This window comes from Falco punctatus (assembly GCF_963210335.1).
Source record: "Falco punctatus genome assembly, chromosome: 6".
In the NCBI taxonomy this organism is placed as follows: domain Eukaryota; kingdom Metazoa; phylum Chordata; class Aves; order Falconiformes; family Falconidae; genus Falco; species Falco punctatus.
In genome coordinates, this window is record NC_137585.1 from 14,064,320 (window position 1) to 14,076,332 (window position 12,013).

At 37.2% G+C, this 12,013-nt stretch overlaps 1 protein-coding gene across 6 annotated transcripts in view; it reads right to left on the bottom strand.

The window, feature by feature from the left end:
* The window catches only part of ATXN10 (ataxin 10), a 142,788-nt gene that overhangs the window by 89,092 nt on the left and 41,683 nt on the right, over positions 1-12,013 (bottom strand). For all 6 annotated transcript variants that reach the window (XM_080393369.1, XM_080393368.1, XM_080393370.1 and 3 more), the window contains exons 7-8: positions 6,324-6,480; positions 1,258-1,366 (exon numbers count right to left, since the gene is read on the bottom strand). In XM_080393369.1, coding sequence (XP_080249495.1) covers positions 1,258-1,366; positions 6,324-6,480 — 266 coding nt within the window. The remainder of the gene's footprint in view (positions 1-1,257; positions 1,367-6,323; positions 6,481-12,013) is intronic.

Consider the following 12,013-nt stretch of genomic DNA (forward strand, 5'->3'; position numbering starts at 1 on the left):
CCAGGATTAAAGTCTGGAGTCTTATAGCCAAAACGTAGTCTTAAAGAAGAGAAACTATAGGAGTTGATAAATTCCTCTTGGCTGAGAGCATGTGGGATGGTAGCAATGTTCTAGCCTGCACCGGTTTCATTAGCCTGGAGACAGCTGTAGAGAAAAGCCATTCTGCACACAGCTACGGAAAGGACTGGCCTGTAGGCTTCCAGACTTAACTGATCTGCAGCTCCTTGAAATTCCCATTTAAATTGAAAGACTTTTACAAGTATTCAGATGTTACAATGAGTAACTCGAGTTTCCTCAAAACACCAGACACAAGATAGATCTTATTCATCATCTTACTATAAGTAATAAAACTATGGACCTGTCATAAAAAAACAGAGGCTTGGCTGGGGTTTCTTTTTGTTTGTTTGGTGGTGGTTGGATTTTTTTGTGATTTTGTTTTTGGTAGGGTTTTTTTGGCTTTGTTTTTGGTTTTTGGTTGTTTTTTTTTTTTTTTTACACAACAAGGACCCTTATATCAAAATGGTCACAGTTAACAGCCTTTTTCTTTTTTTGGGTTTGTTTTTTTTTTAGCCAAAATATTACACGTTTTTCTTTAAAATCCATAACTTTTTATAATTTTCTCAGAAAATGCTGGGATGCACCAGTCTCAAAGCGCTAAAATTTAGGAAGGCACTGGTCAGTACATGTATATTTCCTCCTCTTTACTCCCTGAGTATATAGTGTCTCTCTGGACCATCCTGGCTTAATTTTCTTTGTGTACAGCCCTTCTTTCCCTGTTGTTTCTTAGCAGAAGAAATCTTCTTTCAAACTGACCTTTAACAAGTCGCTGAATTTGGTTAAGAATATTCAGACTGTACTTAGTTTGTTTTCAGGAATCTGGGAAACAGAAGGGAACAGACATGGAAAAATCCTTTTTCTCCTTCTTGAGGAAATTCTTCCACACACATTCAGCCAGTGGAAGAACATAGGAAGCAGCTGTCCTTTGCACAACTCTTACTGTATAAATAGCACATTGCTGACAGTTGAATCAAGGCTCTGTTGAGTCATAGGAGCTAACAGAGCAAGTAGAGAAGCAGAAAAATTCCAGGAACAAATCAAATATTTGAAAATGTAGATTACCTTAATCTCCTATTTATTTATTTTATTAAAAGGTCAGAATCATAATTACCACCAGTTGTGAAAAACATGTTTTCATTCACAGAGCAACATGATTTGGAGCAAGCCAACAGTTCATAAACTTTGTGGCTTTTCACTCACCTATGGCTGTCTCAAGCAAACCAGGCAAAGCCTGTAGATGTTCTAGCTGTCCGTTGTTTGATGTCATTTCACAAAGAACATCAAGAAGACGAACTGTAACCAGTGCTTCCTGTAAATGAAATTTAAATTTCTGAAAATGACTTATGAAGATTACCATAAGAACATAAAACTGACAATCTAAACAGAGGACGGGAACTCTCAGCACCTCAGATTCCTTGCAGGTCTTCTAAACACCCAAGAATAAATTTATATAAAACAAGGACAGCTTTTTACAATAACAATAACATATTATATTGCAATAAATTATTTTCAAAAGTCAGTGTTATATGTGCCTTATAAAATCACAGGGAAACCAAAACAGAGCCATAAGGGATAAAATTTTAACAAAAACACACTAGCTTCCAAAAGGAGAAATACAGAAAATTACTAGCTGAGAAAATTATTTCTGTATAAATATTTTCTTTGAGTTTATTCAGTAGGAGCGTCCCACTTTAAAGACACAAACACCGCCTGCAAGACACCAATTTGTTGTCCGCAGGAATTCTGTAAAGTTCTGTGGTCAAATGAACTTTGGCTGCGAGAATTTACATTATTCTTGGGTAAATAGGATTGGGATCATAGATGCAGCATTTTGGTTAGGTATGAGACACACAATTTTATTTGCATATTATTTATTCAGCCAGAGAACTATTTTTTCTCACAGACTGTGTTGATATGTGCTTATAAGGACAATCCAGCACTTACAGAAACTACCTTAAGAATGTATGCCATAATTTGGAACACCACATATTGCTCAAGAACCAGACTCTGACTGCAAGATGATTCCACACAAGGTGTGGTATGTGAACTGCAAGCAGCCTTGAAAAGGCTCAGACACAGGCCACAGTAACTATTCCTTTCTTGTATAGTCTTGGACAAAGAGAAGTTTTCTTACCAACAGTGTAATATTTTTGAATCCATATAATCAATATCACAATTTGTGAACACTATTGTTGATTATTTCAGTTAAGTACTACAATTACATACACTCTTTGCTCCTTCCCATGCTCCTTGAAGACAACAAATCAGTATAGGATCCAGGTCCTAAAGCTGTATTTTATTTTTTTTTTCCCCACGCAGGTGTAGGAAGGTTCAAGTCTTGCACCAAGTTATCCGATAAATTGCTTTCAACAGCACACACACAGCCTCTGAATACTTTGGTCATTGTGTTGTTATGAAGTAGGAATACTCAAACTGTGTTTCAGTAAGCAGCTATTTACAATTTTAAGGCCATTTTGCATTGTTACAAGACAATAGCTTAACCAAAAGCCTCTTCAGCTCATATACTTAACGCTTACCTTTGCACAAGAAAAGCTTACGTGCTTTAAGCACACAAATATCAATAGGCAGCGATAAATCACACCAGTAAGGTTACAACAGCCCTTGTTGCCTATGTGTACCCCATTACCTATGCACATAATGCAAGCTCTATAGCAGTTGATACCACGAGGTATGGCTTTTCTTTTCTCAGCCTTACCCTTTTTCACCCCACTGCCTTTTTAAAATGTCTTTCTTCAGCGTCCTCTACGTATTCCTTCCCAGGGTTTTATACTACAATCTCTCCCTTTCTTTTATCCCACAATCTGGCTTAGTTCAGCAACTGTTCCATCTAGATTTGAGAACAGGAACAGATTAATTAGAAAGGAAAAAAGAACCTCTAAATTCTTATCCACATTTGCAACTTAATACTTCCAAAAAACAGTTTAAACATCTCTGGTTGGGTTCTCCCCAGCAACTTCCCAATCTTTATGCTTTTTTTTTTTTTCCCCTACACCTGTACAAAAGAAAGGCAATAAAGCATAATTTTTCCTTTTTAAGTTAAGTGACAAGATGCTGTTTGAAACCTGGAACATTTTGAAATCTGACAGCCATCTTGATGTGGATATAATTTGAAAAATATGTAAGGAAATAATTAAAGAGGTTTTTAAATCAACCTACTTTGAGAGAGACTCAGAAAAGATGTTCCTTATAAAGAAAGGAAATAAAAACTTAAAATCCAGGGATGGGTTTTATTTTGCAAGTATGGTTGAAAGTTAGCGAAAGCAAACTGATGCTGAAGGCAGGCTTATAATGGAAAAGCTATTTTAAACATTGGTTTAAGCACTGCAGAAGCATATGATTAGCTTTTCATTGGCTTAAGATGGAAGCAAGACGACCTGAGGTTCCTTGGGGAAAAAAGGCAGTGTTTACATATAATAAATTAAACAGTGGATGGGACACCCAGACAACATTTTGTGAGTCAGGCCAGTTCAAGGACTGTCCCAAAACGCAGATTTCAAACATGGTCATGCAGTTTTGAAGCGTGTGACAGCTTACTAGTACAGACATAGCCTGACCAAGGCACTTGGCTTCAGAGTCACAGAAAAGTCCAGGCAGAACTTAGTTTAATATCACAGTTGTTGCCTAAAGCATTTCTAATGACAGACTCTACATGTGCAACTGATTTTTTTTCAGTTAAATACAACTCGTGCAGAAACTACAATATTTATATAATCAAGGAGAAATTGGTGCAGTTTTTGATAATTTCCAGTAGGAAAAGAAATAGTTTTATAAATTAAACTGGAATTTCTGTTTTCCCAAGGCAAGCACATGTTATGAATAAATCTATACACTAAATACACTTTAAAAAAACTATTTTTAAACTATTTTGTCATTGCTCTCCATTTATTCAGCTATTATGACTTATATTTTGTGCTCATTAAATGATCCACATTTCCCACCAAACAGTGAAACTCAAGTTGTCATACATCATGTTTATGTGAGAGAAGAATAAAAAGTCAGTGTCGACCAAGACAAGTTATACAGTAATATTCTGAATACTGCTGTCCCAGCACCTTCAAGTTGGACAGAGACCTCCTTCTGCTGGGCGCAAACAAACTTTTTTTTCCAAGAACTGAAACCACAGAATACTTGAAAAGTAACCATACAGGATTAAACAAAAACAAAACAAAAAAAAAAAGGTGGTGGGAGCGGGAGTGGAATCATCTCAGTATATGTCCTCTTACTGCCAAGCTGGTAACTTTTCCAGAAGTAGACAGTTAAGTTTTCCAACATAACTTTGCCTAAGCAGTTGGGGGAAGCTGTGCTTCTTGGACAGATAAGAAGAGATTGAAGAGATTGCTGTGTGGTTGCTGGGTTTTGGGGGGGTTTGTTTTGGTTTTTTAAAATTTATTTTTTTAATATCTTTAATATCTTTTCATAACAACTCTCAATATAATTTAAAATTCTTCTATTTAAACAAATACAAAAACATTTGGCATGTACAGCACTGTGTAACTATCATATAAGAGCATTTAAAGATCATTATTTTTTCACTCAGTAAATCATGACAGCCATTCTCAAGAGTTTCTACAAATTAAACTATTATAGGTTAATTTTGTTTTAACAGGAAAATGCTTCTTAGTACATTTATATTGGGTAAAAAAATTTCAACATACCACTGTGGTCACTTGGCAAGATAGAAGCTAGGTGTGACTTATTTTGAAACATCTTTTAAAATATCTTATTAAGACAATATGTTAATTACACTTCTGAAACTAAGCATGATTAATCAGTGAGAATCAGTCATTAACTAATTCTACGCCTGACTAAAACATACTAGATTTCCCAGGCTTTTTGTTTTCTAGGTAGTTGTCTTTAAAAAAAACAAAAAAAAAAAAGACTCACCCCCAAATCAGCTGAAAGCATTAAAACTTTATGAGAGTAATCAAGAACTGAGACCAGTACAACCTGGCACTGCCTGCTAACAATATGATGACTTAATGCCACACAAATAAGGTCACTGCAAGTTATGGTACAAGTTGCTTTCTGTATTCCCAAAGGCATTGTTAGATCTTCAAGCAGGCTGGTTGGTACCAAGAGGAAAAACAGAACACCATATTAAAAAGGCCTCTACCCTTAGACGGCCTAAACCTCCTTACTGGCCTGTATGGTGTGGCAATAGCCAGCAACTCTTGGATACTTCATAAGGAGGAAACAAAATAAGGCCATCCAGGACAGAGCTCTGCATCAGAGGTTCCCAAAGTGCAACCCACAAACCATCTGTGACCCATAAAAGCCTTCCTATTTAGCTTGCAAAGGGACCTCATTGTGGCCACCCTCAACAGAACCAGTTCATTAAGTGTGAAGCAATAACGGATTTCTTCCAAGCGGACTGGAGTTGGGGCAAGTGTCTGGGTGCTCAGGAGACACGAGCTGTCTGCCACTTAAGAGCCCAGCAAACTCTGCAACTTGATGCTGCAGATGCTAGCTGGCCCCAGGACTGCTGCCTTCTTGGATGTAAGGTCCACCAGAGCGCCCCAAATCATTGGGAAATGGTGAAGAGTCAATAACAAAAGCCCCCTCCTGCAGGGAGGATGGCTATATACTTCAGACAGCTCCGCTGCGCTCAGCCAGTCACACACCCTGCAGCTCTCCATGATCAGAACCTGATGTTCACATCACAAACCGATCGGGAGCGCCTGCCTTACAAGCAGCCAAATACATTTTCAAAGAACAACTATTTGGGAACTTAATGATGTATTAATTATCAAGTTATCATCAGTTATCTCAGTTTTAAAACTCCCCCAAGATTTACTTTAGTACTTCTAGATTAAAAAAAAAAAAAAAAAAAAAAAAATGCATTTACTCCATTTTTACCCCAGTTGGGTGTGGAAATGCTGCTTCCCACCTACAAATAAAATAAATATATTAGGTTTTGATTCATATTTTAGTAAAATATAATTCACAACCTAAATAAATTACAGAAGTGATCCTTAGAAAGAACATAATAAAACATCCAAACACATGACAACTTGAACATTCTTTAACAATGTGGTAGATTTATTTTTATCTCAAAGTACTGTATTCTTTGTCATCCTTAAATTAAAAGCAAAATTGGGCTTCTATCTCACAGATTCTATTGTGAACTCTGCTACTACTTTCCCTATATAAACTAGGAATGTACACAAGCGCCACTTGGGTAATTGTGGCAGTGAAAACTCACCACTTCAGATTCTGGTACTATAATGGCTTTTTATCAGTCATACCTCATCTTCTCCAGAAGTTAACTTGAGCACTGCTTCACATTTCTCTTGGAAACATCCTACAAGGAAGTCAGCATGTCTCATAAACACATTAATTTCTTCACTGGTAACTGGGTTCTTCTCACTTACTTTCTCCATCATCAGCTCCAACAAAGTAACTCTAGAATTAGAAAACAACCTATTAATCAAATTCAGTAAGCCATATAGAATTATCAGGAAAATAAGCAGATACAGTTGTTAAAAATTATACACACAATTAGCATGCTAGTAACAGAGCTGATTTTTAAAAATAAGAATTTTTATGAACAGCAATCAGTTCCTGCTTGCTGGTTTATTTCTGCACGCTATTAATTTAATTCATCATTCATTTAATACAATCTGGCCAGACAGTCAAGTCAGTATTTTTCTCAAGTCTGTTTAAATTTCTAATTTCTTACGTCGTAACACAACATTAGTGTGACTGCATATTCTGTATGTCTAAAATTTCCAGCAAAACAGCTCTTAAAAGCTGTTATTAAGTTCAGCAGAACAAACACAGAGTATATGCCAGCTTCCGTTTGAAAATACCAGCTTTTCACAGCCCTTGCCTTGCACAGAGTCCTTCACTAATTCTCGTCCCCAAATCCAAAGCAATTCTGATCAGAAACAGGAGAAATAAAAATTGATATGCACACTGCGTTCTTTATAACTGTTTTATAATTGCCGCTAGATGGACTAAAATAAAGCCAAGTTGATTACTCATATACCCAGCAAGCCTTAGTGTATTAAACTAGCAAGTAAGCAGATACGTAACAAAGCTGTTCTATAAAATGTACTGGGGTCATTTATTTTAACAGCTTTAATGTAATTTTATTACCGATATACCTTCGTATTGTTATGGCAAACTAGGAGTATTTTGTGGAAGTAGGACTTTAACATGGCAAAGACCCTCCTACAGCTTCCCTGTTCAACTCCAGTGCAGAGGAGCACATGGGTTAGTGAAGTCCCACTGTAATTCTCTCAACCTGAAAGAGCACTATTTATTGAATGAATTCAAGAGCAGGCTTGGGGTTTTCTTTCGCTAATATATTTGCAATTCAGATGGAAGGACTGACATTTAAACATGTGGAATAGTTCAAATGCTTTTTCTTTTTTTTTTTTTTTTTTTTCAATTTACCAAGCAGGTTGTCACAAGGGGAAGAGAGATGTCTTTTTCTGTGGAAAAAGCACGGTCACTGCTTTATTAACCTCCAAGAACTCACCCCTATTAATCACATAACAGCTACTCAGTTCTTGCTAAACTCAACCCTCAATGTCATTAAGACAGCTGCAGCAAACAATTATCTGAACGACGACAAAAAAGCTTTTTCAACACAGTAGCACAGAAATGTGCTCAACACATTTGGGAAAGGGTGGACTCCAGAAAGAAAGCTGTCAAACACTGGTAACCTCTCTCACAGGCTTCGCTTATGTATGCAACAGCACAGACACAGAACAGTCATTCTGTTTGTTCTGTAGGTTACAACTGGGTACCATAACTTACCCATCTACAAACTACCAGAGTACAGTTACCCAACACCCCTAACTGAACGACAGCTTTCAGATTTGGCTTACTATACAAAGATCAAGTTGAGTGCACAGACGCGTCATTCATCCCCAAGACAGGGCTAGATTTTACATGCCAGTTTTACCAGGTTTAGAGCCTTTCAAGCATATGCTCAGCTAAGAAAACAGGCTGCTCGCAGACTTTATGATTACAGGAATTAATCCAATAAAATATTTTCTGCATAACAGAATTCTAGTCAGCTATTGTTGCACCAATAATCCAAATAATACATGTTTAAAAATGACAAGCAATCCATCTGTAAAGAAGCTGGAGGATTACAACATACTTCCATAAACTGTATTAGTGAGATGAAATTGTTGCCAATAGGGAAAACTGTTGCATTACGCTTCCTCTTGCAAAATCATTGGGGTGCCCTTTAGGACAACCATAATCCTTCCAGAGAAGCAGGACTGGCATTAAAAGAAATTACATACAGGTTGTGTTTTAAAATTTGCTGTTCTCTTTAGGCATTCATGTCAAAACTGTTTTCCTGAGTTTTCTTCCAGGCACAGTCATTCAGGACATGCCCATCTTTCCTTTGATTTTCAAGCAAGCCTTGCCATTCAGCCACCAATTTCCTGAGAGCAACTCTTTTTGTTCTGGTGCAAGTTCCCTTACATTCTTTTCTTCTATTGTTTCTCTCAGTTTTCTTCCAAGACACTCAAAATTTTCCAAGTTAGTTCTCCCACACAAAGCAATTTACTCTTTTCTTTTAAATTATCTCACAACTGGTCAGCCACTCAGATGACAGTTCCTACTTGTTTGCCCATAGCTAAACACAACAGATACGACAACTGGTAGTAACAGTTTTAGCATGTCTCATAACAAATTTTTGTAACCCTCAGTTCAACATCTAAAATATAATTTTGTATATTATAATTATGATTGTATTTCTATTTGGAAATGATCATGCATTAAGTGTCATCTTCCTTTGCTTTAGGCACCACTTAAGAAGATTTTTTTGTCGACCTCTTGCTTTGTTTCCCCCTAATCAAATTTACATCAGTTCTTTCTGAAGCTGAACAAATTGGCAAGAACTTAGAACAACTACTATAAATATATGCAATCATCACTAAAACACATTTCTGTCTCCTACAGTCTGCAAATAAACCACAGCATTAAAGTGCAATTTAATTCTGGATGTTCATCATTACAAAATAAAGTGAAGTCTTGCTAAGCCTGTGTAAAAATACTGTTGTAACATTCTACCAATTTTATTATCCCCAAACAATTCTGTATCAAGCATGCTTGGTTTACATAACCTCTTAGTAAGTGCCAGACACTTGAAACATTATCTCTCTGTGACTGGACTTCTTCCTGAAAAACTTCACTGGCAGCAACAGTTCTATGAGACAAATCAGGTCCTTCCTCAAAACTTCCAATTCTTTCATCTTTGAACGATACTTGTAAGCATCCTATTAAACAAAAATTGGTAAATTTGCAAAGGACTACAACCCCACACTACCTTCTGCTATTCTGTGTCTGTCAACATTACCAAGAACAAAAAAACACCACAAAACTGTCATTAGCAGCCCTACAGCTGAACATAAACAAGAAGTGGTGCCGCTTACACCACTTAAGTGCCCATTTCCATACCCCATAAATGCTGGTAATTCAATCAACAGCTACGTCATTCACTGAGCACACTTCACATGAAATAACACAAAAATCAAAACCAAAGATGCATCTTAAAAATGCCTAAAGCAATTCAGTTGCATTTTTGTTGCTGTTAATTGAAGCAAGACCCCTTCTTAAAAGGGACAACACAGATGTAATAATTTTGAAGATTTTACAATAATTAGGACTATCAAGGCATGAACTTACATTGTCCATGCTCAAGGCTAACTTGAATTCAAGCAAAACAGGCTTGTTCTAAATATTTCTGCCAAATACTTACACACACATGCAGGGAAATCTCAAATCTGGCAAAGAATTCAAGAATCTACAATCCTTTGGCGCAATACTGTAGCCATATGTTTCTGCAATAATCAGTTGCAGAGAAACAACAGGCATCGTCACATCATCATATGCTTTTCAAACCCAGAATACCATTAAAAAAGCTGATCATATTATCACAGCATTTATTTCAGGCCATTTGCAAACTCAGACATGCAACTCCAAAGTGCTTAAATTTGTTTGGAAATGAAAGGGAAAGTTGTCCAAAAGTCAAAAATTTTAATTGAAAAATCAAGACTCCAGATCCACTTCTACAAGAACTACTTCGTGGCATGCACCATGGCCACTGTATCACAAATGCTCTAGATTTCAATTACAGGAAATACTCTGAATAGTGCGAATTCTGTGAATAGTGCAAATAACTGCGGTTATGCAACTGCATACACTTTGGTTATCTAAGGCAACTGCCAACTTTAAGAGTCACCACTAATGTATGTATTCGCAAACTTTCTCAGCACAGTTCATGTCGTTCAGTAAATACATTTAAAATAAGCGTGCATGATAGAGAATACTGTAAGCGAGTGACCATATTCATGAGCTCAAGCTGCTTTCCCCAGACACCTCAATACCGCATCTGTCCTTTCTTCATTTATATGACTTAGTCAGCCTTACTGGACACCCAGTGCAGCAACTCTTGCGGTGAAGGCTCCTTGTCTCGTTTTGAAACAATGAATGCCCCATGGTTTGGTTTATACGGTTATTTTTTTTCTCCAGTTAATGACAGTCAAAATGTTTTTATCTGAATTGGATTTGTCTCCTCATATATCTCAAAAAGAATGCATTCTTAAATATCCTAACATTATATAGGAAGATGCCACAGCAGAATTTTCTTCTATAGCTCAGTTGCGAGAGGAGTATTTCTACAACACTTTTTACATATGTTTGACAGTAAATTAAGCAGTATCAAATTCATAATAAACTGTACTGTGATTACGTTTTTTAAAAATTTAATTGTGTTTACTTGATTTGCAGAACTCTTGGGGTTGATAATAAATTCAGTAAATACACTGTGACTAGCTATTCTGTATGTGATCGTCCGTATGATACCTTGTCCTGGTTTCAGTTGAGACAGAGTTAGTTTTCTTCTTAGTACCTGGTGCAGTGATGTGTGTTGGATTTGGTGTCAGAACAATGCTGACAGCAAACTGATGTTTTTGGTTGTTGTTAGGGAATGTTTATACTAAGTCAAGGACTTTTTTCTTGGGCCCTACCAGTGAGAGGGCTGGAGGGGCACGGGAAACTGGGAGGGGACACAGCCAGAACAGGTGACCCGAACAAACCAAAGGGGTATTCCATACCATATGACGTCATGCTGAGTATATAAGCTGGGGAAAGGAGGAAGGGGGGGGACATCTGGCATTATGGCATTTGTCTTCCCAAGTAACTGTTACGCCTGATGAAGTCTGGATTTCCTGGGGATGGCAGAACACCAACCTGCCTGTGGAAAGCAGCAAATGAATTCCTTGTTTTGCTTTGCTTGTGTGTGCAGCTTTTGCTTTGCTTATTGTTCTTATCTCAGCCCTTGAGTTTTACATTCCTTTCCAGTTCTCTCCCCATCCCTCTGGGTGAGGGGGAGTGAGCAAGCGGCTGTGTAGTACGTAGCTACCAGCTGGGGTTAAACATGACATACCTACACCAAAAGCCTTTCTTTCAGTCAAGGTAGCCAACCACCATCTGTAGCACAGTGTGTGCAACGAATCCTTTCTAGAAACTGATTACATCTATTGCTTTAAGTACAATTGAACATCCTAACCCAGTCCTGGCTGTCTTCAATGGGTTTATGAAAACATACAAACAAATTGCCATTCATGACATCCACCAAAAGAATTAAATCTAGCTCGTTCACTTAAAACAGTCTTTCCGGGTGACTGGTTACGGAGCCCCTACCTTAAGATAGATTAAGCACACAGCTCACTCACTCCTATTTAGTCATCCTGAATAAAGGAGGAAGACAATATTTCCCTTCTTATCATTCCCACTCCTTGTTTTCCATCCCTTACCTATACATCAATAATATTTTATGTATGGCTCTCAACCTATCATACACTCTGTCTTTGCCTGCCATCCTTTTCATTTCTTTTGTAATCTCTGATCAGCATTTGTAACAACACTGTAGCTTTAGTCACAGCAAAACACAGAGGGAAATAAACCA